A 26038-nucleotide genomic window follows, 5' to 3' on the forward strand; every position below is an offset into this window, starting at 1 on the left:
CAATACGTCGCATAGCAGACGAAGAGACGTAACCCCAAAAAAAATTGGTTTTAGAAATACACCGGTTTTCAATACAGCCATATGTTGTTGTTGTTTTCTAATGCCAGGCGTTTGACAATAAAGTCATTTGACCTCTTGCACTCCAATATTTTTCAAAGATATTATCATGGCCAGCCACTGAAGCACAGATTTTGAGGTGTTCCGAATCCATTTCTTGGTTTGAGTTGCACAATGGGCAGTTAGAGGACTGATATATTCCAATTCTATGCAGGTGTTTGGCCAAACAATCATGGCCTGTTGCCAATCTAAATGCAGCTACAGATGATTTTCGTGGTAAATCGGGAATTAACTGTGGATTATGATGTAGAGAGTTCCATTTTTTCCCTTGAGATTGTGTTATCAAATTTTGTTTGTTGAAGTCTAAGTATGTAGATTTAATAAATCTTTTCACAGAGTAATACGTAGATTTAGTAACAAGTCTGCAAATAGCAGTGCTGCCCTTCTTTGCCAAAGCATCCGCATTCTCGTTTCCCAGGATTCCACAGTGGGATGGTATCCATTGGAATACAATTTTTTTATTGAGTGATATTAATTGAGAGAGCATTTTATTTATTTCTGCTGTTTGAGATGAAGGTGTGTGTTTAGAGACTATTGATAGAATAGCTGCTTTGGAGTCTGACAATATAACTGCATTCTTAAATTTATTGATGTGGCATAAAAGATTCCTGAGACTTTCACTTATTGCAATGATTTCTCCATCAAAACTTGTTGTTCCATATCCAAGAGACCTATAAAGTGAGAAGAGACAGCACGTAACACTTGCACCTGCACCTTGTTCTCTGAAGATCAAGGATCCGTCAGTGTATAAATGAAGCCAATTTTGTGGAGGGTACCTAATATTAATTGTCTCTAAAGACAATTGTTTTAGTATTTCAGTGTTTACTTCTGATTTCAGTATTTCTTCTGTTAAATTTAGATTATATTCTATATTTAATAGAGTTAAAGGGTTTGGTTTAATACAGCCATATATATATATATATATATATATATCTTATACATGAAAGTATTCAAGACATGCGTATCTCTGAAATCGATTTTTTGGAGTTACGTCTCTTCGTCTGCTAGGCGACGAATAAAGACACGACATTAAAATGGAAATAGTAAACACTTTTCTCATTTTAATGGACAATAAAATTCTTAGCATGGTTTACTCCAGAAGAGAAGAAAGCTGGAAGGCAAAGTTGTAAATTTACGGCACACGAAGAAAAATCCTTTTTTTGACAGAGGGTTCCAGGTAAAATTGTCTGCCATTTCACATCCGGGTTGAATTTCAAAGCTGAATAAACTCTGCAGTAGAATGCATAGTTAAATAAAATACTATTATTACTACTGCTACTTTTTTCCTTGTCATTGCAGATCAAAGAAGATGCAAATGGCAGAGAATGGCTGTTTGCATTAACATCGCAGTTACAGAATATTATTACTGGTTCATGGGACAAGAATGCTGTTAAATATCGTATACTGAAGGCTCCTGTTGATGTGTTAGTTCAAGGTACAACTTGTGCCTAGCGAAATGATTAACATCATCGAAATATGTATAAATAACATGTAAATAGATCAACTAAAAGTGATAGTACAAAAATTAATGCATTTCATTTATTCATTAACTTTTAATCCTTGAATAAGTGAGAATATAACCTTAAATAAAAAAAAAACTTGTCCTCCACAGATAACTTAGGGAGACACCAATAAAACATTATTTCTCTGTCTCAATGCTTTCAACTTATTTCTCAGAACCTCATGTTTCTTATTAATATTTAGAATACAGTAAAACTAAAGCGTCAAACAAAAAAATCCAAAATTTGCTATAAAATGCTAGACAAAGTACCTTTTGATTGAATAACTTGGGCCTATGTCCATGTCTTTTGTTTTATAATACACAGAACATACTTTAATATATTGATTGCACAACATGTTAACTACGTGTACATAAGAAATCACAGATTTTAAACTGCAGAACAACATTTTTATTGATTACAAAACAAAAACATCGTGTAACTTAATAATAATGAGTCGTAATTGTGTACTATAAAGTATTGTAGAGTATTCTATATTCCAATATAAACCGATTTTGTCATATAAACATATATCTGGGACAGCTTTGTTATCGAGATATGGCATCACTGCGGGACATTATGTCGAAGCTATTCATGCATCAATCGCTCAGACTACACTCTACAGTACACAGTAAGTACAATTATTGTTACCATAAACTGGGGTTACTTTGAACACAGAGGAAACTCTGAACATTTTTTCAGAAAATCATATTTAGGTTCTACATGCTGCACTTGTTATAGATGGAGGTAAATTTGGTATGAGAATGATTTTAATGATATTTTACCTTCATCTATAACAAATGCAACATGTAGAAACCTAAATATGACTTCCTGAAAAAATGTTCAAAGTAACCCCAGTTTACGCTATTGAAGAGAAAGAAACGCTACAATGAAGTCAACAGGTGCTGCGTATTTGCGCTTTCTGCAGACTGAACTACCACAACCAATGGTTGAACACTTGGCTACTTCAAGATGAAGTATCTGCGCATTATTGTCATGCAGTGAAACGTCATTTGAATTAACGGTATCCAGGCAGATGAGTGGACGCAACGGGCCCGTTGCATGGCTGACACGATCACCTAAACACAGTTCCTGTGACTTCTGGTTGTGGGGTTACATGAAGGGACTAGTTTACTCTCAATAACATGCCACGAGAGAGCACCTGTTGATTGCAATTGTGGTTGCAGGAAGTACAATTAGGGATACTGTTCAAAGAACAAGACATTCATAGCAAAGGAGGGTGGAATTGTTTTGGTGAAGTGAATAATGAACATTTCGAGCATCTTCTGTGAACTTGCAATGTAAATAATCACGTCATTAAGCAGCATACTCAGAAAAGTAGCAGTTGTCTTTTTCCTAAGTGTTCCAATCACTATCTCAACATCACAGAAAAATACTGAACTGCAAGATGGCTGATGCCTTCATTCCATGATACCAGAGTATTGGCTACCAACCATATTTTGAAAAAGTCACATTATAAGTTTAAGACATTGTCTTAAAATGATAAATACTCTGGTCAAAACTTATCACATTTTTATAATTATTTTACATTACTTTATTCTCTGATAAAGCTTTTTTTTTTTAAGAAAAAGATTTCTAGAATATTACCTGTCCATTTTCATAAGCTCGACATTTATATCGTATCTCAGAGCTAATTCAATCATGAGTGCTAGATTACTTCATTGTCAACTCATCCAAAAATGAGGCAGAGGTACCATTGCAATAAAGAAAATACTTCCATGATGATTGGAGAATGGGCAAAAAATCCAAATCTCCTCAGCCTTAATAAACAATTTAATAGATGAATTCCCTGTAGAAAAGGTACCAAAACGGATTTTAATTTGTGTAACAACTTGAATATTGAAAGAGCTACGTAAAAAGAACGTTCATTTCATTAAAATTTCTAGAAATTAATAGAAAACTATTCTCTTGGTCCGCAATATAGGCATAAAACTGATGTCGAGTCTATTTTACTTCTGCTTCTTTTACTGCTGCCTCTTCAATATAACCCTTTGGATATAACAGGTCTTCCAAAGTTAAGGATATAGAAGTCTTTAAATGTAGAGTTCTCAAAGCAATTAAATGCTATAAGAATAAATGGATTGAAGTTGATTTACCGGGTAGGGATTCACTGAATCAAAACCTCATACTTCTGAAATGTTTATTTTTCCTATTGGAATTCCAAGGAAAAAAAAGTCATTACAATATTTATCATTGTTATACCAATCATTTTAAAATTCTATAGAGCACACATTCCAAGAATTTTAAGTGAAATTTCCTCACAACATTACATTTCCTGTCATAATTGTAAGGATTTTCGCTAGCAACTATTCATTTTCATTTAATCTTATTATCTATGCAGTAGTAAGTTAATAGTAGTGGAATATACATTTTAAATTATTTCTGCATACCTATATCTTAATCTACACAATGTTTTCAGCTCAATTGCAATTAATTTCATTGATAAATAAATAAGAAAAAAATGGCAGTGAAATATATCCTGATACATATCATGCATTTCAATTAGTATCGTTAATTCATTACAGTTCGAAGTTTTCACTAAATATAAGATTGTAAAAATCCATGTATATATTTACAATCTTAAAACACATTTTCTCAAGTCCTTGTAATAAAATAAAATAATAAAAATTAAAAAGAATTATCACTTCAAACTATATTTGTTTCATTAGGAGAAAAATCAGGTAATATACCTATCACAAACAACAAAATCGTTCATTATATTCTTTGTAATGTCTCCAAAAACCGTAAATAAAATTGGTAGGTAATGACTTTTGTAAGATCTGAACTATATATGAAAATTTTGTTAGATAGGTATCTTAAAGTTGCCTTCACTGCGCGCAAGAATGACGATTAAGGGAACAACGAGATGAGAAACTTTGTTTACATTTCTCGCAAGTGAATTGCTCTCGCTCACTGCGTTTAAGAATACTTTCCAACCCACATCTCTTACGTTTATTCATTTTGTGACTACGAGCATGAGCATGATATTGTTTCCGGGAAGTAAAAGTTTCATTGCAAATATCACAGCTAAAAGGCGTATCTCTACCGTGAGACTGAATGTGATACACAAGACTTGTGCGGGTTCTGCATTTTTTCTTACAAATTTCACAATTATACGGTTTGTCCCCAATGTGGGAACGAATGTGCCCCACGAGGCGCTGACGATAAGAAAATCTCCTATCGCATAATTCACATCTAAAAGGACGCTCTTTCTTACGGGTACATATATGAGAGTGGAGAGATTTGCTCTGTCTGAAACTTTTGTTACAAAGTTCGCAACGATGCGGGTAACTTCCTGTATGTGTTCTCTTATGCACCAAGAGAGAAGTTTTCTGAACGAAAGTTTCGTTACAGACATCGCAGGAAAATGGTTTATCGCCTGCATGGCTACGAGTGTGAATTGCAAGGGAATTACGATGTGAAAAAGTTTTGTTACAGATTTTACAACAGAACACTTTACTGCCAGGATGCATTCTTGAGTGAATTATAAGAGCTGCTCTGTCAATAAAAGTCTTGTCACAGATCTTACATTTCAAGCTGTTATCTGTTTTGTGCAAACGAGTGTGTCGAATTAGAGACCAACGTAGAGAAAATTCTTTCTTACAAACTGCACAGCTGAATGGCTTATCCCCTGTATGGGATGCAGAATGACGGGTGAGGGAAGTTCGTGACGAGAAACGTTTACCACAAACTTCACAACAGATAGGCTTGCAGTCGTTTTCATCTGCCATATGTTGCAGTAGATGCATACTCTGTCCAAAACTCTTCTTGCACACTTTACATCTGAAGCGCTTACTTTCTTTATGGGTACGAACATGATAAGCGAGGTAAGAAGGGCGTGCAAACTTCTTACTACATACTTCGCAGCTATAAGGTTTTTCCGTACTGTGGCTTATGAGATGACTGTTCAGAAGTGTACGAGTCCTAAAAGCTTTATTACAAATTTCACACTTGAAAGGCTTTTCGCCAGTATGCACACTGCTGTGTTCTTGCAACGAAGTGTAATGCACAAAACTTTTGTTACAAACCTCACAGCTATACGGCTTTTCTCCAGAATGAGTTCGTAAGTGAATTTCAAGCGAATTGCGACGTGTAAATCCTTTATCGCAAATATTGCAATTATATACTTTACCTTCACTGTGGGTGCGCGTGTGGCTTACCAACGATTTGTGATCCATGAATTCTTCTTTGCAGATATCACAAGTGAGAGGTTTCTCTTCACCGTGCGAGAGACAATGTCGTACAAGGGACGAACGTTGAAGAAATGACTTCATGCAGATTTCGCATTTAAATGGCTTATTTGAACTGTGATTGCGAGTATGACGAATTAGAGACCAACGGAGTGTGAACTGCTTGTTGCATATATCACATCTAAATGGTTTGTCTCCAGTGTGAATACGATTATGCTTAAGAAAATCTGAACGACGTTTGAATGTCTTACCACATATTTCACACTTATAATATTTTGTTTTAGAATTTAAACATTTGTGCACCAGTAACAGTTCACTACTAGGAAATGATACCTGACAAAATTCACACGTAACAGACACCAAATTGTGATTAAACAATTTATGTTCTGACGAGAAACTGTTACTTGATTCCGACTCATAGAGTTTCCCTCTTGACATCAAGGAACTGTTCTTTATATTATTACCTCCAAAATTGAAATTGTTTCCTTCAAGAACAGTATCTTCATGTTTAGCATATGGGTATTCTCTGTCCACACTAGCAGTCGTTGAAGAACCGGCCACAACAAAAGAGTCTCCTTCTTTAAAGCGTAGATGCTCCCAACTGTTAATACAAGAGATATTAACACCAGGTTATCAATGTAAATGACTTCACTGAATATATGTCAATGAAGTAAAGCTTGCAAATGCTGAGACATATTATTAATCTACAAAACAAATATTATGATCCATTAACACCTTTTCTTTTCATTCTAAAAGCTACTGCAATATTATGCAATCTTTTTTATTTAACGACCAATTTCAACAAAGCAACTATTCAGAATTAAGTGACATGGTAGGTCCAAACTACTCAGTCACAACCTGCCCCATAAATGCTGAGTTCATCCAAAATCTGAAAGAATCTCCTGGAGATCAAATTTCATTCTTCCGTGAGAGACAATCAACTTCAAGAGATGGCCAGAGAGTCTGATGTTATTATGGAATATACTACTAAAATATGTATGTAAGATTAAAAATTATGAGTTTAGGAGACATCAATGTATAATTAGAGTAATTCTATTCTATAAATACATTTAAGAATGCTTTTTTGTATGAGTCAGTGAGATAGAATTATGGAAAAACTTGTAATTCATCTAAGAGAAATAAAACCGAACTTCTGATCAGATACAGGCTCACAAGCAAACATTCTGATGGGGGCAGATAAAAAAGTTAAATTTTTTCTTTCATCATGTTAATAACGTCAAAAGAAGTGCTTATACACATTTTGGCCACTCGACCGCAATTACGAGGGCCATAAAAAAATAAGTTCGCCACAGGCCGTTGTCAGAAAAAAAACATTTCATTGGACAAATTTATTGGAACAGACACAGCAATTGTTGAGCTATTTTTCAACATATTTTCCACTGGAATTGAGGCATTTCTCATATCATAGAATCGACAGAGAGAGCTGCAGACACAGTCAAACGCTGGTTCCGATCTCAAGCGGCTGACTTCTACGACACAAAAATTGATGCCATGGTATGACAAATGTCTCAATTCCAGTGGGGGATATGTTGACAAATAGCGCAACAATTGCTGTATCTATTTCAATAAATATTTCCATGCAATTGTGCTTTTTCTATAAATGGTCCTAGGGAAGATCACTTTTTGCACGGCCTCGTAATTGCGGTTGGGTGGCCAAAATTTGTATAAGCACTTCTTTTGACATTATTAACATGGTGGAAGAAAAAAAATTTAACTTTTTTACCTACCCCCATCAGAACGTTTGCTTGTCAGTGTATTCATTTAAATGATGCCAAAGAATGAGCAATTGAAACAGCACCATCATTTTTATTAATATGACAAAGGATTTATGAAATCCCTTGGAAGATGTGAAAGTCTTTATTCTTAGTATGTAATTGTTAGGTTAGGTAAAGATGAATTTAAGGAATAAATAAATGCTACCCAGGCAAGATGGGTTCATCCTATACAATAATTAATTAATAAAAAGAGACAGACCATGTGGAATAACGAAGTGAAAGAAGAGAGGATGAGAGCAGAAATAATTAAAAGGTATGCGATCATGCATCCTTGTAAGGGAATTTGGAGCTGTGAGGAAGAATGTATGTGAGGTCCAAGCGTGTCTCACTCCATTTTTCACCATTCCATTGCAGGAAATTTAGAGAATTTTGAAGAGGAAAGACCGGAAATAGACCTTAGCTAACACATTATGAAGAGGAAGTGCATTAAACATAGAATGGAGAAAAACGGACTGTGAGGAAAACTACGATCGAGACACGAAGTTCATCTTACACTTGTTTCCGTGGTAATGAGTGACATAAGAATAAATCTTTCATGTCAAAATGTTACAATTCGACGGGTCAAAGCAATACTATCGTAACTAGCAGAGCCAATTGTGGCAGTTACAATAGTACTGCTCTGAACCATTGAATTTATTTTTCTGTCGTTATAGGTCGAATGTAGATGTTTACATAAAAATAACGACCACAGTTTTTCTTATTTCAAGGGGAAGTCGGGAGATTATGAAAATATGAATTGTTAAAAATCTGGGATTCTGCAGGCAAGTTCTGTATAACAATTCGTAATTTACATATTACATTACATTTATATTCCTTATAAATTAATATATAAGATATAATATTTACAGCTTTTTACTACACTTCTTACCACTGTTTTCGAGTTTCACACCTGAAATGAGCTTTAAACTTTCGTACTATTTAGTGTACATGCAATGAAAAACCTTCTGAGTTTTATCATTTACGGAATTTTGTACTTTCAAAATAAATCCATTATTACAATGATTGAGAATATGTAAAACTGAAACACTTACCCATCCAGAAATCCTTCGTTCTGATCTGTTATCTCCCTAAATCTTTCCTTCATTAGAGTACCATCACATGACTCTTCCTAAAAAAAAATGACAATAAAATAGGCAAACTGTAATAACAGAATCAAAATTATTTATTACTTAGATAAACTAGTTCGAACATAGTCGTATATCGTAAATTATGCATTCTTAAATTTGCAGTACAAAAGCAGAGGTTCGTGCTGATAACATAACCAGTTATACTCCTTTCTCAGCTAGTAAAATATGACAATTGAAAATTTATAATGATGAATTTTAACTACCAATTCAGCAAGTTTAATGATATTCTGATTACTGTGAAACTCGTTATTTCTCTACAAATTAGTCCATGCAAACAAACTGTAACAAAGTTAAATAGTTGATATGAAACAGAGTATCTCACACTGCTATCATTTTTAAGTCCTGGAAATGCTTCTTGAACTGGAAGTTCTTGTTTGTACACGTTAATGACCTCACTTTCCATAAGAGAGGAATAAGAACTGTGATCCTGTTCCTTTGGTACCATGTCAATCTGCAAGATAATGTAACATATGCAATTTGTATTAATTTTCCGAAATCAACTATCTTTTAATATATTATTATGATGAAAGGCTAATTTAAATATGAAAAACACTTTACCAAAACTGAAATAACATTCTGTTGAATACTGGTAGTAAAAGAATGAAATAAATTTTATATGATATTTAAAACTCCAATGATAATCACAAGCCAATGTATGAGCTCATTGATGCTAGACTGACCAATGACAATCAAATTATATTGATAATTAAAAGCATGCTGCTCAAAATTAATGATAGTTTTATTTTACTTCTACGTTTATTTGTTTTATTTGTATCATCCCTGCTTTGATGTATCAGCAATCAAATGATTATGTCAGACTTACAGTCTCAACATGCAACAATAATTAATTACAATAATTGCACAATTATTATAAGTAAAAATGGTTTACAATAAAGTTAAACATGTTCAACATTTTTCTGGATCCTATTATCATAACCTCAAATGTTTAGTTGTTCAGGATTACAGTTGTTTGCATTCGTGTTATCTCGCCAAATACAATTCGTGATAATAGTTATTCTTTTCTTTTTAACTCACGTTTGTTGTCAAGGTAACTAAATTACTGTACCAGAAAACTACCAGCACTCATTGTATTATAGAAGATAATTAATTAGAAGATTTAACTGTCTAAGTATTCTGAGATTTATACTTTAAATTCTAGAGCAATTTGACTGGAGATAAGTAGCTTGGACTTCTTCCAGTGTAAAAAAGAAAGAAGTTTCAAAGATTGACATTACCTTCGTCTTCAAATGAACAACGGAGTAAGCATCCTACTTACCATGACTGTTACAATCACGCACATTTAACTCTTTCAACGAACCAAAAGAGAAGGATAATTCCATCACCTCTTTGTTCACTTGAAGATAAAAATAGATCTAATCTTTGAAAAGTTATATGTAAGGTATATATATATATATTTTACTTCAATAGCAATGAAATAAGTTCAAGCTACAGCTGCTCTGAAAAATCCATCAATGCTTCACCATTTCATCATTTTGAATAACTTTAATGTACATAACTACAGTCTATGAAGAATAAAAATATTACTTATACACAATACAGTAGAACTTCAATAATCCAAAATAATTGGGACCAGGGGTAATTCGGATTATCAAACATATGGAATTACACACTCTCACTGAACTTATTTTTATTTTTAAACTCTCACTGAACTTATTTTTATTTTTAACTGACGTTGAAACATACAGAAATACTGAATAATTAATGACTGTAAAGAATATTGTAAAATTAAAGAAGCAATTTCAGTTATGTATGTACGATGGAATTAAAATTTGGAACGAGTCTTGATGGGAGTCCACCTGTATGTAGGCAATAATAATTTTGAATGACTGTCCACAAGTAGCATATATATATATATATATATATATATATATAGGGACTCTTATTTACTGCACATGTGCAGTGTGTTGTAAGCGAAACTTGTACAATAAGGGCATCCAAATTTTATTTTCGTCTCTGCATATACATGTGCATACTGTATAGGCCTATAAACAATGAAGACACACACTGAGCAAAATACATTAAAATACTTCAAGCATGGAATGGACGTTAGCTGCTGCAGATAAAGCCTAATTAAGAATCAAAACAAGCGAGATATCCCAAGAGGTGGGCATGTGTATGACTGTAAATCCCCCCCTTGCAGTTCCAAGCAGTGGTAGCCCAATTTCTCATTTACTGTGCTCTCTGGTACTATACATAAACTTGTTTTGTAACATGGATTGGCATTCAGGTTACTGAGGTTTGGATTATCGAGGTTCTTCTGTATTCAGTACAAAATTGTTCTAAAATGCTTGAAATAATTAAGCTACTACGACAAAGATTTGATTGCTCATATATACACTCACAGCATGTATTTTTCAAAGAATATGAACCACTATGTAAACATTTTAAAAATCAGCGACAATAATATATTAAATTCATAGCATAACAGCCTTAACAGAGCCAAGGCTATTAGACCACTGCAAGCCTCACACCCACTTACTTCAGTAGAGATGGATAATCACCTGCCCAGTATGAGTGAAACGTGTGGTCAGCACGTTGATTCCCCAGCAAAAATAATATACTACAAACAGAAAATTATTAGATATATGATCTTTCTTATGGATATACTGTAAGTCAAATCAATATATCAAACATATGAAGTTGGGGATCATGGGAAGTTGCATGGCTGGTTAGCTCAGAATTGGTAGAGCAACTGGCTACTGAGTAAAAGGTACTGGGTTCAAACCCAGGCAATAACAGGACTTTTCTCGTTAGCAAAACTTCCAAGCAGAATGGGCCAGGATTTCACTCAGTTTCCTATCAAATTGAGTGTGCATCACCACCTCATTCTAGTAAAGAGGTCAAGAAATTATGGAGCTGTATCTCCATGCCACTCAAGCACCTTTATGGCGTGAATAGGGGATACATTTATCTTTACATGGGAAGTTCTGTTATTTGAATTCATAACTTCCTCATTCTAAAATGTTACTCTTATGTAACATTACAATGAAAGTGATTAATTTGATTTTTAGGATATAAACAAGGCCCAGCTGTAGCTCAATAACATGAGTTTTCATTAGAAGAATTTATATTTAATCACAAGAAGATTGTGAGATTTGTAGTGAACAAAGTGATCATAGAAAGGTCCCTCTATGTACTTTGGTTGTCACTGCCATTTCCATTTCACTACTGCTGTATTATCGAAATACTTCTGAAGTTTCTATAGCTTATGAGGAATATCAAGTTGAACATAAATATTAATTTACAAAGATAACTAAATTAACTTACAAAGTTATCATTTTTTACTGCTGGAAAAGTTATAGTAAGAGGAAGATCTTGAGCTTCAACATTAACGAGTTGATTAACAATAAATGAAGACATCTCCGTGATTTCTGGTTCCTCCTTCATTACCGAATTGCACTACAACAAAACAATTGAATTACACAAACTGTAGAAGTTAGTTAAAAATTACTTATAAGCAAGCTATTGTATATACATTTGCAAGCAAGGACAAAGGATTTCCTTCTTTTTCAGAACTGGCCCACTCAGATTCTTCAACTTATTACATGGACATAAATATTTATTTCTCGAACATTTAAAGTGATTTCAGAATAACATGTTAACCATTTACCTCCACTACATGCTAAGGTTTCGAAAAAAAAAATAAAGATTCTTATTTGTAATTCCAGCTTCAGATATATGCTTTCATATGTTTCTACTCTGCTTCCTGCTTTAGCAGCCAGAGGCTTTTATTTCCCCACAAACACTGTCCCAAAGAGATATCTGTAATTCTATCAAAATGCTGGCGCAAGAAAACTGTTTGCCACGCAGCCAGATTTGTGAGGAGACTGGCCTGCCACTTCTTCAATCAGGGTCAATTCTAAAATGTGCCATAAATTTATATACAAAGTAGGCCCACCGAATTTGCTTTTCTTCTGGAAGAAACCATGCTAAGAGCACAGTCTAGTATATACAGTCACGAAGCTTAATACTTACTAAATATGCAAACACAGACAGTTGAAATATGCATCCATAGATAGTTGCTCACCACCAGGATCGCTACTATCGCCTCATCACAGACTCTTTCCCTAGCAGACCATAAAATGTATTGTACTTTCGATATCGTGTTCTTTTGAAAAAATTAACACCTTCCTTCCACTATTGAAATATGAAATACATAAGGTTTATATATTATTTCCATAAAATAGATATTATATTCAATAAACTCACCTTCCTGGATCTCTCGGAAGGAGGATAACTCTAACCTATTTTTCTTACAATTTATAGTACTACAAATGTCTCCTTGTCCCATATTATTATTCAAATTATTGTATTTCAGCCATTTACATTTATTACAACCGATAACGAACATTTCACAGTTTACATAGCTTTTCACAAAAATGCGAAATATGGCACAGTCAATGCTTTTTCGATCTAGACCAGGCCGTAATGTTTGTTCGGGTTTTCTATTTCAGTGTATGGAGCTCAGTGAAATATTATATTATAACTTTATTGCTTATCATTCCTAAGCTTTATTTAGTGTAATGTGTCCATTAGTTCCATTTACTTCTTGTTGCATAATATGTTGCAGAAATAATTACAAAACTGTGTTATTTTAATGAGAAGAGAATTTTACATGTTAACATAATCTCTTTGCGTCAACATTTCAAGTTTAGAATTGAAGCTATTTTGAGGTTTAATAAAAAAGAATTTATATTGTGATTTCAATTTAGCACATCTACCTTCCTTCATTTTAGACAAAACATTTACCATACCACTCCTATGAAATTAGTGTACGTACAATTGTGTTACTTCGTCTCTTAAGTAGTAGATAAATACAATAATTCAGTACTCAATTGTAGTATTAAAATACAAATTGAATGTCCGGGGTATCATACATGACATTATGCTTAATTATAATGTATGATTGTGAATTTAGGAATATAAGTTAAATATAGTAAACATAACATATAATTTTCATATGAATGGCAAGGCATTGGAGATCACTAAATTTAGACAGAAAGGGGCAACTGGTACAGTAAACATAACCTAATTTCAACATATCTAAATATCCGTGCGGTGCAATTGAAAATTATTGAATCGTGCATAAATGAATGTACAAGAATTTCGCAACATTTAATCGAAATAAAGGCAAGTATTACGCATACGAACAACGTAATTTTCACATCATAAATAATATTACATCTTAACTCGCAAGTGAATTATGTCTGAAATGTCTCATAATCATTGTTTTAAATTTTATTAATGGAATTACACTACATTTTAGAGAAACATATGTTACTGTTTATGCATTCCAACTAATTTATATGGTTGAAACGCCGCCCTTTGTGATCGGGTTAAGTGAGTTACATGGTCTGCCTTACGGCCTGTATTAGATCACGATGGCTGTGGCACAGTCTATTGTTCCTAGTACTCACAGCGCTTCAAGCTAGCAACTATCGCGAGATTTGCAAAAAATCATCCCAAGCTTCGTGACTGTATATAGTGGACTGTGCTAAGAGCTTTTATCACTCCTTAAAAATCCATTGTCTTTGCACAAGTTTTGGATTCAGGGTTGCCAGATTGGGCGATATTTTGCCGTTTGGGCTACATAAATAGAGATCTTGCAACCTATTTTTTAAGAATTGCAATTAACGCCATTTGGGCGACTTTTGTCCGGAATTTTGCGAAATTTTGACGACATAGAAAAAAAAATCACTTAATCGTTTATTTATTTTATTTTATTGTGTAGTCCATTGTTGATACAGCGCTAATCCAATTCAATAATTGACATGAAATATTAGACTTTATCATTGTTGACACGCCAGAACTTGTTTTCTTTCATCCAAGAAAACTTTATTGTACAAAGTATGCATTATAGTTGGGTGCCGAAACTTGTCACCAATCTTTAAACAAATGTATCACTCTTTCTTCCATCCCAGGAAGTAAACTACTGTACTATTTTTTCATAATCTGAGGACCAATAAACTTATCAATACTGGAACTTATAGACGAAGCATTGTAGAGAATTGTCTAACAACGTAAAAAATAACAATCTAACCGTACTTCCTACTCCAACTCCCTAAATATTTAATTTGTTCAAAGTTGTTAATATTGAGATTTGTTTAATTTGTAGTGAGGTATAATGACCTGTGTTGTGCAAAATTGAAAAAATGGGAAAATTAGAGAAGATCAGTACAAAAGCAAAGCAAAGCGTATGCCATAAATACTAAATTTATAGAATTTATTACATAAATATGACATAAAATAACGACATTATATTGTCATAAGAACATATACATTGAGATTACCTATTTTAGTGTAGAAAATTGGCGACATTGGGCTACAATATCTCCAAAATTTGGTGACTTTAGGTAAAAACAATTTGGCAACCTTGTTTGGATTTGCTAATTTCGGTTCTAGTTACAAACATGGCAATTACTACACTAATGAGGGCGACATAACTTTACATTACTCGATTTATTTCCGTGATTGTGTTGTTTCAAATAAGATCTTATTAATTTTTTAGTAGGTTATTTTACGACGCTTTATCAACATATTTGGTTATTTAGCGTCTGAATGACATGAAGGCGATAATGCCAGTGAAATGAGTCCGGGGTCCAAGCACCGAAAGTTACCCAACATTTGCTCATATTGGGTTGAGGGAAAACTCCGGAAAAAACCTCAACCACGTAAATTGCCCCGAGCGGGAATCGAACCCGAGCCACCTGGTTTCGCAGCCAGACGCGCTAACCGTTACTACACAGATGTGGACAATCTTATTAAGCAACCAAAGTAAAACAACAATGTAATGCATGTTCTAAATAATTTACTGAGTTTTGTTCATGCTACCGGTAGCCTACTTAAAAGTTAATTAACATGTTCATCATGAATCTTTATATTCAGATTTCACTTTGTTTACTTTAAGGCAAACTTCCAACACAAAGCTACTGCATGTAGCTGAACTATCACTTACATCTGTCTTCCATTCTACTATTAGACTTTCTTCATTTGTTGTACCAATCAACCGGTATTCATTAAAAGATGGCATTAAATGTTTCTCTTCGTCAGGATCTGGTTCTACTTTAGTAGCCTCCATGATTTGCTGTTAAAGAAATCCAAGTTCATTAGTATAATGTTCTTGCTAATCTAATAATGTTACTCTGGTAACAAAGAACTTTGGTACTAAAAATAAGATTTCAAGCCCTGAAGATGGAACATCTATATATATCGAAGAAATTATATCTCAAACATGGCTGGAAAGGCCAAAATATTCTTCACAACACCTACTGTTGTGTGGCGTCGTGTTATAAATCTTCAGACTGTACACACCAGACGAAAATAGATCATACCAAAAATGCAGAACTAAGGTGTACTAATGATCCACAGAAGTGTTATCAATTTGTGTTGTCACAATTTTATTTTCTAAATTCTTATGGACCTAACCTCAAAGTGTGATTTAGTTCGATATGAACGTCATAATTTTTAAACGCATGATTTCGTTGCACGAAATGTGCAGGAACAAACGAGACCTCATTTTAAATGATCAGCTTCAAGCTCTGCGGGGGGCAAAAAAAGATAAGAAAAAAACTTCAATATCTGAGCATGTACCTAACCTAACAGTATTCATGACCTTATGTTATAAATCAACCATATAACAGATATTATACAGTTTTATTTTATCAAATACGTACATACGATACGTAACTTACTTAAAATAATTAACAGAAGATAAAATTCCACACTTGGGAATATAATAGGTATATATATGAAAAAAAATAATTTTAAAAATCTGACTAGAATTATACGTATCTTGCAGCTTTCTGAACCGCAAGAGTAAAAACATCGTTACTGTACTTAATAATTAAATAAAAACTGAAACGAGAAACATACAAAGCATCTAAGCGCAAGAGCCTGACACATTCGTTAATGTATTTAGGGTTAATTTAACACATCTTATACTCAACCACTAGAAACTTGAAAAAAAATAAACTCATTCTACAACAATAACCCATTGTTCACCTAAAGAAGGACGCACATAGGTTACAATAGGCCCAATTGGCTTCAGCGTTGCCGAACAGATCTGTACTTCGCTTAGCTTCACTAAACTACATGACTCTACCACTCTAACAAGCCGTGATTCAGTTGCTAGATCATATAAATAAAAAAAATATATATTGTAATTTATCGTTAAATAAACATGCAATCTGTTCTGGTCAAGAAAAATAATATGCAAATCCAACTAGATGGAAACATTTTATCCCTACGTTTAATTCCATCTCTGCTTTTCAATTCATACAGTACAGTACCGGTAGTCCAATAGATGTGTTCCCAACAAGTTCCCCATCCATTGGGCAAACAAAACACTTACCAAAATCATAACTTAATTTTTTCAATTCTCTGCATTGTTAACGAAGTTGTAGCCTATTCTCATGAATTTAATTCTTTTAAACCCACTCATAACGTCCTGGTGGTCTTAGATGCGTTGAGTACATACATACATACATACTACATATATATGTAGCCTACATAAACTAAAGTGTAACTTAAATAGCCTAGCTACTGGGTAGGCTGAAAAAATCTGCTTAGGTACCTTATACTTTTTATAGAGCTGATGTTTATCGCCTTTTCTATCAAAAATTGTTGTGACTCAGCAGATCCCACAAGATGATGATGATGACGACCACTCATTTCCACCCTCAAACAGAATACACATATAACAATATAACGTATCTGTCTCAGAGCACCCTGTTAGCCCAGGATATTTCTTATACCATGACAATTGAAATTTTCTATTTTGTGTTCCTCCATCCGCTATTCTAATTTGTAAATGTGGTGTCGATCTCCTATCTTTTTAAGCACATTTTGTTTCATACATCCAACTAGAAAACAGTTTCTCTTTTAATTCTACAAATAATGACCTCAATGTTCTCTCAGTATGAGTCTTTTTACATAAAATTAATATATAACCACATATACACATGCACTTTTGATTAAACTAACACTCAACAACACAGCGCATTCACAGAACACCAATATAGCGCAACGTATAATTGTGAAAGTAAGGCTAGCCGCATTTCATTCCAAGATGTAGCAAATCGATACCTCCTCCTCAGTCCCCCCTCAAGCTTGTGAATCAAGATCACAGCCATACTTTTAGATGATTTTACCACAAGTCTCGCACTGAACTCTCCATCCTGGAATGATTTCCAACAGTAAACTTAATACATGGAAGGATCGGAGTGAAACCAAGTGTTACGACACATCGTTAGTATGAATCAGGCATGGAAGAAGATTATTCCCAACATTCTGATTACATGATTGTAAATGTAATCAACATGACTATGAAAATACAGCTTACTGTTAATGAATGTTCCCAAATCTTTAACAAAATCAGCTTTGTTTATTAGAACATTATTTAGATGATAATTAAATTTCAGTGAAGAAGTTTTTCTACAAAAGGTTATTGCATTAGTTTTTGAGAATAAGCTAATTTTCATACCATCATCATCCAACAATTTTGCAACTGAGTTAATATCACCTTGAAGGGATTGACAATCAGAACTACTTTTGATTGTTCGGAAAATTTTTTAAATCGTCGGCAAATAAGACAGTCAGAACTTATTCTTTTACATTATATCATTTATGAATATTATAAACAGGAGAGATCCTAAAGTAAGTCCTGTGGGACTCAACAATTTATGTTATAAAGATCAGACTATTAAAGAGTCAAGAGTCTTACACATGATTGTCTATTATAAATAATTATCGAACCAGTTTGCATAGCTTATAGAAAGGCCAATATATTCTAACTTATGAAGTAGAATAGAGTGCAGAACTACGGTACAGTACATCGAAAGTTTTACTGAAATGGAAATAAATTGAATCAGTTTGTCCCTACATTTCAATTACTGGTAAGGTAAAGGTATCCCCATCACACGCCATGAAGGCACTTGGGGGTCATGGAGGTAGAGCCCCATGCTTTCCATGACCTCAGCACTAGAATGAGGTGATGTGGTCGGCACCATGCTCTGACCGCCTTTTACCTCCGGGGAAAGACCTGGTACTCAATTTTATTGGAGGCAGAGTGAACCTCGGGGCTGTTCTGGAAGTTTGGCAATGAGAAAACAATTACTGGTACAATTTGATTTAAATAAGTGATCATGTTAATGACCGTGGATTTGATTCTAGTAAATCCATGTTGTGAAGAATTAAGTTTGTTTTTCACATAAAAGGAAATGTGTCTGTGAATATAGGTTTCAAAAATTTTTTTAAATTTATTTAGGATCGAGATAGGTCTGTGGTTTCTAACATCTTTTTTTTTTTTTTTTAATATAGGAATAATTGCAGCTCACTTCCAAAGTGAGGGAAATTCACCATTTTTCATATTAGAATTAAATACTGCTATGTGGGCTAACAGAGCAATAATCAGAGCATCCTTTATTTACCATATAAAATTTGGAAAAATCCCATCAGTGCCAGTTGTTTTAGTCGATAAATAATAATAATAATAATAATAATAATAATAATAATAATAATAATAATAATAATAATAATAATAATAATAATAAAATTCATGTAGGCTACAATTCTGATAGATAGATAGATAGATAGATAGATAGATAGATAGATAGATAGATAGATAGATAGATAGATAGATAGATAGATAGATAGATAGATAGATAGATAGATAGACAGATGGATAGATAGATAGATAGATAGATAGATAGATAGATAGATAGATAGATAGATAGATAGATAGATAGATAGATAGATAGATAGATAGATAGATAGATAGATAGACAGACAGACAGACAGACAGACAGACAGACAGACAGACAGACAGACAGACAGACAGACAGACAGACAGACAGACAGACAGACAGATAGATAGATAGATAGATAGATAGATAGATAGATAGATAGATAGATAGATAGATAGATAGATTTATTCGTTCCATAATATTCTTACATTTGCTTTATAGCATAGAATAAAGAACATGTCCAATTCTTAAGTTTAACAATAAAATGCAATACATATAAAATGCAAATATGAAATATGTACAGAATTAATACCTTAATAACAATAATATTTTATACAATGTAATATGTTTACCATTTAATAGTATTATAATATTTACATAGTCAAGAATTCATCTACAGAATAGAAAGTGTGAGATATTAAGTAATTTTTTAGTTTTGTCTTAAATAATGCAGGATTTTGGTTATGATTCTTAATGTCTTCAGGAAGACTATTGAACAATTTTATCGCCATGTAATGTACTCCCCTTTGAAAGCATGATAAATTTGATGATGGCGTATGAAAATCATTCCTTCTGCGGGTATGAAATAACTCTTGGGCCACCAGCGTAGCTCAGTCGGCTAAAGCACTTGTCTTCCTATCTTGAGTTGAACATTGAAAATACTCATTTGCAGAATAAAAAGTTACATTTCTATGGATCAAATTTCTGCACAAAGAACAAAACTAAAATTCTTTCAATAATTTATTACCATAATATACTGATTGCTCTCTTAAATTGACTGAGCATATCGGGAATTCAATCAATGCCTTTCCCAAAACACGCTATGAAATGTTCCGTATAAAACAATTTTTACCTCGAAAATAAATGAAAACGAACAAAATTGTATTTAACTTGTTGTTTGAAATATCTCAAAGAACAACCCCCTGAAATTAATGACATTACTTACGGTTCATCTTGTAGAGAAAAAGATTCTGCGCTGTATCAGATAAGCCCGCAGGCTACAGACACATATAGAATACGTCATCCAGTTTCATGAATGAAACTACAGTTGATGTTAGTGTGAATGCTTTATTTTTGTTTCGGTTTACAAATGGAGAGTAGGCCTATAGGTCTATGATAAGAAAAGTAATTAATGAAGGGCATGCAATATATTTTCTCATTATATGACGCGACATTCCGAAATTAGTCCCAGCTCACAACAAATTTTTCACTACAGTTCACTCAAAATGTTCAGTACCGGTACGTGTTTACTATCACTTTAATATTGCAGAACTCACGATAAGTAAACAAATGAGTGATCGCACAGATCTGCTACTCTCGGTGCCGAGATATTGCTGAGAGAGATTGCGAGGCACGGCTAATTGAATTTTATTCGACGTCTTCATACTCGTACCAGTACTCTACGTCAAAGAAACTTATCTAACTATAGTATTTAGAAGAAAAGGGTGTACAAAGAGATATGGAATTCCGAAACTGTAGTATTTAGAAGAAAAGGCTGTACAAGGAGATATGGAATTCCAAAAAAACACTTTTTCCTTATCAATAATGCTGAGCGTATTTTAGAAGAAATCTCTAAATAGCTTCATACGAGCCGAGGTCACCGCAGTGGTTAAAGAAAGAAAAGAGGCGTAGGCTATCATGACACGAGTATGAGATGTTCCGACCTCATATTTCTTGACATCATTTTCTTGCCTTTATTTCGTACTATAATGAATAAAATTGTAGTTAACTTCTTATTTACCTTCATAAAAGTTTAATTGCGTGTCATTCCTTACAGTAACCTATTATATACATAATTTTACGGCAACTAGTTAACTTATGTTCCTTGATAATTTTTGTGATGTTTTACCCTCACAGCGATTAAAATACCATTCTTGTTCGATTTATTATCGATATTTGGATTACAGTGGTGGCGTTTTTAAGTCACGATATAATTTTCATTGTATTTGCACAAATTCTCTTAAAAAAAAAAGTTGTTTCCGCCCGGGATCGAACCGGGGACCTTGCGCGTGTGAGGCGCACGTGATAACCGCTACACTACGGAAACGACGTGCCATACAAATTTTTTGCTATAAAGTTTATTAGTTTTAACGTTCCACTCATGTATTAATTCACATCTAAAATTTCGACTATCGTTTAAGAATAATAACATTCCAAATTTCACCCGATGTTATTGTGATATTTAGATTTTTAAGAAATTGGGGTGAATGTAGAGTATCCAACGCCATTGAACGAATATTTCACTTTTATCACTGCCAGTGTTGCGCTATAATCGTATATGCAAGGTAGGCTATAACAAAAACCTAAACTAACCAAACCTAACCTGTCAAAGAAGCAACAAGTTAGGCCTATACTAAATATGTGTAAAATTGACCTATGTCTCTATAGTGGGCGGGACAAAAGTAACATTGACCGAAATTGGTTCTTATTTGTAAGGATTGTGAACATGATTGAGAGTGAAATAAATTTAATGTAATTTATATAAGGTACGTATTCATTCATTCATTCAGTGTTCTGCCAAGGGCAGGTCTTTCACTGTAAACCCAATTTTCACCAATCTTTATATATTATAGCCTATTATTATTTTCCTTAATTTCTTGGTAATTGTTCTTTGTTGAATATAACCAAATATGTAGGCTACAATGGAATTGCTGTAGCCTATTTCATCTGAATAATCCGTTGCAAAGCAAGTGACGTCAGAAGTGTGTCGGTCGTAATTCATTGATGTTGCTTAGAACTGAAGTTAATACTGAAATTTGCATAACATTTTATTCATTTGACTCTAAAGCATTAACGTTTCACGCTAAAAAAGAAATAGATTCACTTTAGTTTTATTGTTACAAGATTATAATCTGACCAGATCTCAAACATTTAAATGATGAATGTTTCGAAACCAGAGTAAAAACTATTTTGTTTCAAAAAACTTAAAATTGTTTAACGACACGTTAAAAGTGTCAAAATTTTTAAAAAGGGTTATATACCTTAGACAGACGGCCCGTTTCGACGCCGGTTCTGTGTCATCTTCAGTGTCCTACGAACTACTATTTTGTTTCAGTCTATGCCTTTCAGTATTAATGATTTTTTACATTAAACCCATAAAATAGAATATCTACCTTCATTACTGTTGCACATAATTTTCCCCCTAACAATATTAATAACAAATATACAGATTAACTACCCTAAGATAGTCTTGTAGGGCCGTATTCATAGACATTTTTAGCGTGAGCTTCCGGTTGATGATCAGCGTTTTTCGTATTCATAAACCAGTGTTAGCAATAGGATATGATTTGAATTCTGTACTAGTAACCAGTGGATAGCCGGGGCTAGCTTAGTACGCTCGTAGCGCGTGCTGCGAAATGTCTATGAACAGCACCCGTAGTTATTAAAGGATCAATCACTCTCCTAACAAATCACCTGAGATGATAACTTTGTTTATGTAATCTCTTTATATTATCTTGTTTCTATTTAATTTATATTAGTTATTCTATTTTTTTAATGTATTTGTAAACTGAAATTTATTATGTATCTTTTCGTAGTTTTATTATTTCTTTGAAGAACTTAAGTCAGAGGCATAGCCAGGCTAATTATTTTGGGTGGGCCAGATATGCAAGGTTTACCTGACCCATCTCCTGACAATGCCGCTGCCGTCAACTCTCTTAAAACTCATTCTCGGAAGTCTTATTTAATAACATGCAAAATTATAATAAAAAATCATGCAAGGCATCTCTGTACAAACGCTTCATAAGGTGAACTGGAGCTGTCGAGATTTCCTAGCAATGAATCTGTCGATCGCTGATGATAGGTCCTTCAACAAATCCCAACTTTTCTCCCTCTCAATGGATAGAATTGCTATTACAAAGCCTTGTGCTTGACATGATTGTCGAATTTTTCTTCGTTTCAGAGCTTTGAAAAGTTTCATATTATTGCCTTAATGAAGGACGAACATTTACTAATATCCATTTCTGGAGACTGAGGTGCTTTCGATAATGAATTTGTAAGAGCAAGAATATCGTCTAAACATACCAAATAAAATGAGGTGTCAATTACTTGAAAATGATTAGAAATATCTCAAAACGGATTGCACCATTGATTTTTTCAGAAAACTTCACATGATTCTGAGTGCCTACATGACACCCTTTCCATTTAAAATTTCGAAGTTTCATCCAAAATGGCAGCTTTTGAGATAGCTGAGGGCTAGAATCGAATGTGTCACTGGTAGAGCATTTGGTCTTACAAATACTGGTAACACCTATGTAATCGAAAATCAAGCATATGGAAGATATTTATATGGTTCCAGACTTTTGATTCACCCTGTATATTTCTTTTGAATTTCCATTCCATGGACAGAATTATATGTAGTAATTTTTTTTTTTTTTTTTTTTTTTTTTAGTTGTAAGCAGGCTGCGGTTAAAGCCTTTAGGTCCCTCCTCCATAAAAAAAAAGTAGTCATCTTATGCAAAATGAGTGCCATGACCTTCAAAATCATTCATTTTGCTACAGTAAAAATACGAGTAAGTCTTGTAGATTATCATACTTGCTTAGAAAAATACTTATTGCAATCATCCTACATGTTTTGGTGGATTATATCCTTTTTTTTTTTATCTTTTCTAGTCGTTGTTTGGTACAAGCGATAAATGTGTTTAAAAATTAATCTAATGTAAATAATGGTATACAATAATATAATAATTTAACAGAAGGAGCTAATGAAATAAAAGAAAAAAAAAAAAGAGCAGAAATATTGGAATTTAATTCTAGCACCTTGTGAGATTGTGGTTTTTCTAATTTGTGATTGCCACATGTATACAGAGTGGAAGTGAAATAACCTTGTAGTTTGAAAGAGTACACATAAATTAATAGAAAGCCTATCGTCGCTAATACTCTCTACTCATGATACAAATGTAAGAGGTCAACAAATTCGGTGAATCTCCATACGTAAGCTGCATTCTGCCGAGAAGTAGCCATTAAATTAAATTTACACGGAAACCATTCATGCTATTGAAATACACCAGAGGGATAAATTCTTTATTAGATTTCCTATCGATATGGAAAAAAATCACGATCCTACTCGCAATAGTTACCCAATAAGAGATTGTTAAATATTTGGAGGAAAAAAAGAAAATAAAAAACATTTTTTCTGAAGAAACTATGAACTTTCCACCAACATGATGATATAGTTTTTTGTTACATATAACATGAGCTATTCACTCTGGAAATCTGCAAGGCTATTTCACCTCCACCCTGTATGTATCCGAGTCATAAGCCACCTGGCTAGCTCAGGTGATAAGCGTCAGTTGCAATGGATGCTTAGAAACCCAATGGAAAAGTTTTGAAAATTTATTTTTCAGTAGGGGAGAGAAGTAGATCATTTTCGCCTATAAACTAGGTGTGAAACAACCTACTCCTTACATTCTACAATTTAAAATGATTTTCCATGAAATATAATTTTCCATAATTTAGCAAAACAGCGAATTCTGGAGGAGGAGGAGGAGGAATTTACAGATGTTGAATTCCATTCATAAGAGTGTGTACTTAGAAGATAGAATAATTACTCCCGCTGACATGCTAATATTGAGAATGAGGAATAGCAAAGTGTAATTTTTATGTGTATGAGGATTGGCCCTCTTATTCAGAGATACGACTGACCTACAACAGGGAAACATCCAGTTTTACTTCCCTTCTTGGAGCCAAGCTAGGCATTTTCATCATCCTCGATAGGCTTTGAACACATGAACCTTGGATTTAATGCAGGGGCAGCTCATCCATAAGAGCTGCAGAGCTGCAGCACTCCCTGCTTTGACAGGAAAATAAAAATATTTATTTTAATTTGTAGAATTGTTACAGCTTTTATTGGTAAATTGCTTTATATTTCATCTGGCCAGGAATATGTACTATTATCTTATGCATTATCCTTTTGCGCGTCGACTGTACTGGAATTGACACTGCATTCAAAGTCGTCCTGGGATCTGCAGGGTGGGATAGATCATAGAGTGTGTGTCTTGATAGGTCAGGGAGTAGAGAGGTGAAGGGAAGCAGAGGGAAACTGCCGCTGTTTAAAACCCGTATTTCACTGCAGTGGCTTGCAGAGCCAGGCCACAAGGGATCTTTCCTCCCCTCTCACATCGCTATTGTAATGCTGCGTCAAATGGATTCTCTATTCCCTTGAAACTTAATGACAAAATTTTTATTTTCTTTTCACATACTTATTGTTGTAGAACCTTATTGAGTTAATATAACGAAATTAATATTCTCTTTTGCCTTATTATTACGTATATATCCAGCCTCCAGCAGAACCTAATATTTGCCTTAACTCAAAATGATTGCACGAGTAGAATCCTTTTGATATAGCACGTAAAATACGAAAGAGACTTCTTTTCCAGTTTTAGAAAATTGTTGACCATCAGTATATCTGAGTGTTGCTTTGGTGTGACGTCTTAGTACCGTAACTTAACCAGTGCAAATTTGCAAGCATGAGTGTGTGTGAATTACAGGATATTAATTTTATTTTTCTAACTTTCCCTTGCGGAG

General features: G+C 33.7%; 2 protein-coding genes and 1 non-coding gene across 4 annotated transcripts in view; 1 reads left to right on the top strand and 2 right to left on the bottom strand.

Moving 5' to 3' along the window:
- Positions 1-1642, top strand: part of LOC138694927 (dopaminechrome tautomerase-like) — a 60658-nt gene extending 59016 nt beyond the window's left edge. For both annotated transcript variants that reach the window (XM_069819122.1, XM_069819121.1), the window contains exon 5: positions 1417-1642. In XM_069819122.1, the coding sequence (XP_069675223.1) occupies positions 1417-1569 (153 nt within the window). In that variant the 3' untranslated portion in view covers positions 1570-1642. The remainder of the gene's footprint in view (positions 1-1416) is intronic.
- A 2121-nt stretch (positions 1643-3763) lies between these two features.
- Positions 3764-16867, bottom strand: LOC138694923 (zinc finger protein 665-like). Its single transcript, XM_069819114.1, has 6 exons — positions 16789-16867; positions 15727-15855; positions 12039-12170; positions 9073-9201; positions 8655-8731; positions 3764-6428 (listed from the first exon to the last, which is right to left on the bottom strand). Exons 2-6 carry the CDS (start codon positions 15847-15849, stop codon positions 4466-4468), a joined length of 2424 nt encoding a protein of 807 aa, XP_069675215.1. The 5' UTR covers positions 15850-15855; positions 16789-16867; the 3' UTR covers positions 3764-4465.
- A 4620-nt stretch (positions 16868-21487) lies between these two features.
- On the bottom strand, positions 21488-21560 carry TRNAV-CAC (transfer RNA valine (anticodon CAC)). The gene has a single exon. It is a non-coding gene; the product is annotated as a tRNA-Val (tRNA).
- Between the last annotated feature and the right edge of the window lie 4478 nt (positions 21561-26038).

The sequence above is a fragment of the Periplaneta americana genome, chromosome 2, assembly GCF_040183065.1.
Source record: "Periplaneta americana isolate PAMFEO1 chromosome 2, P.americana_PAMFEO1_priV1, whole genome shotgun sequence".
In the NCBI taxonomy this organism is placed as follows: domain Eukaryota; kingdom Metazoa; phylum Arthropoda; class Insecta; order Blattodea; family Blattidae; genus Periplaneta; species Periplaneta americana.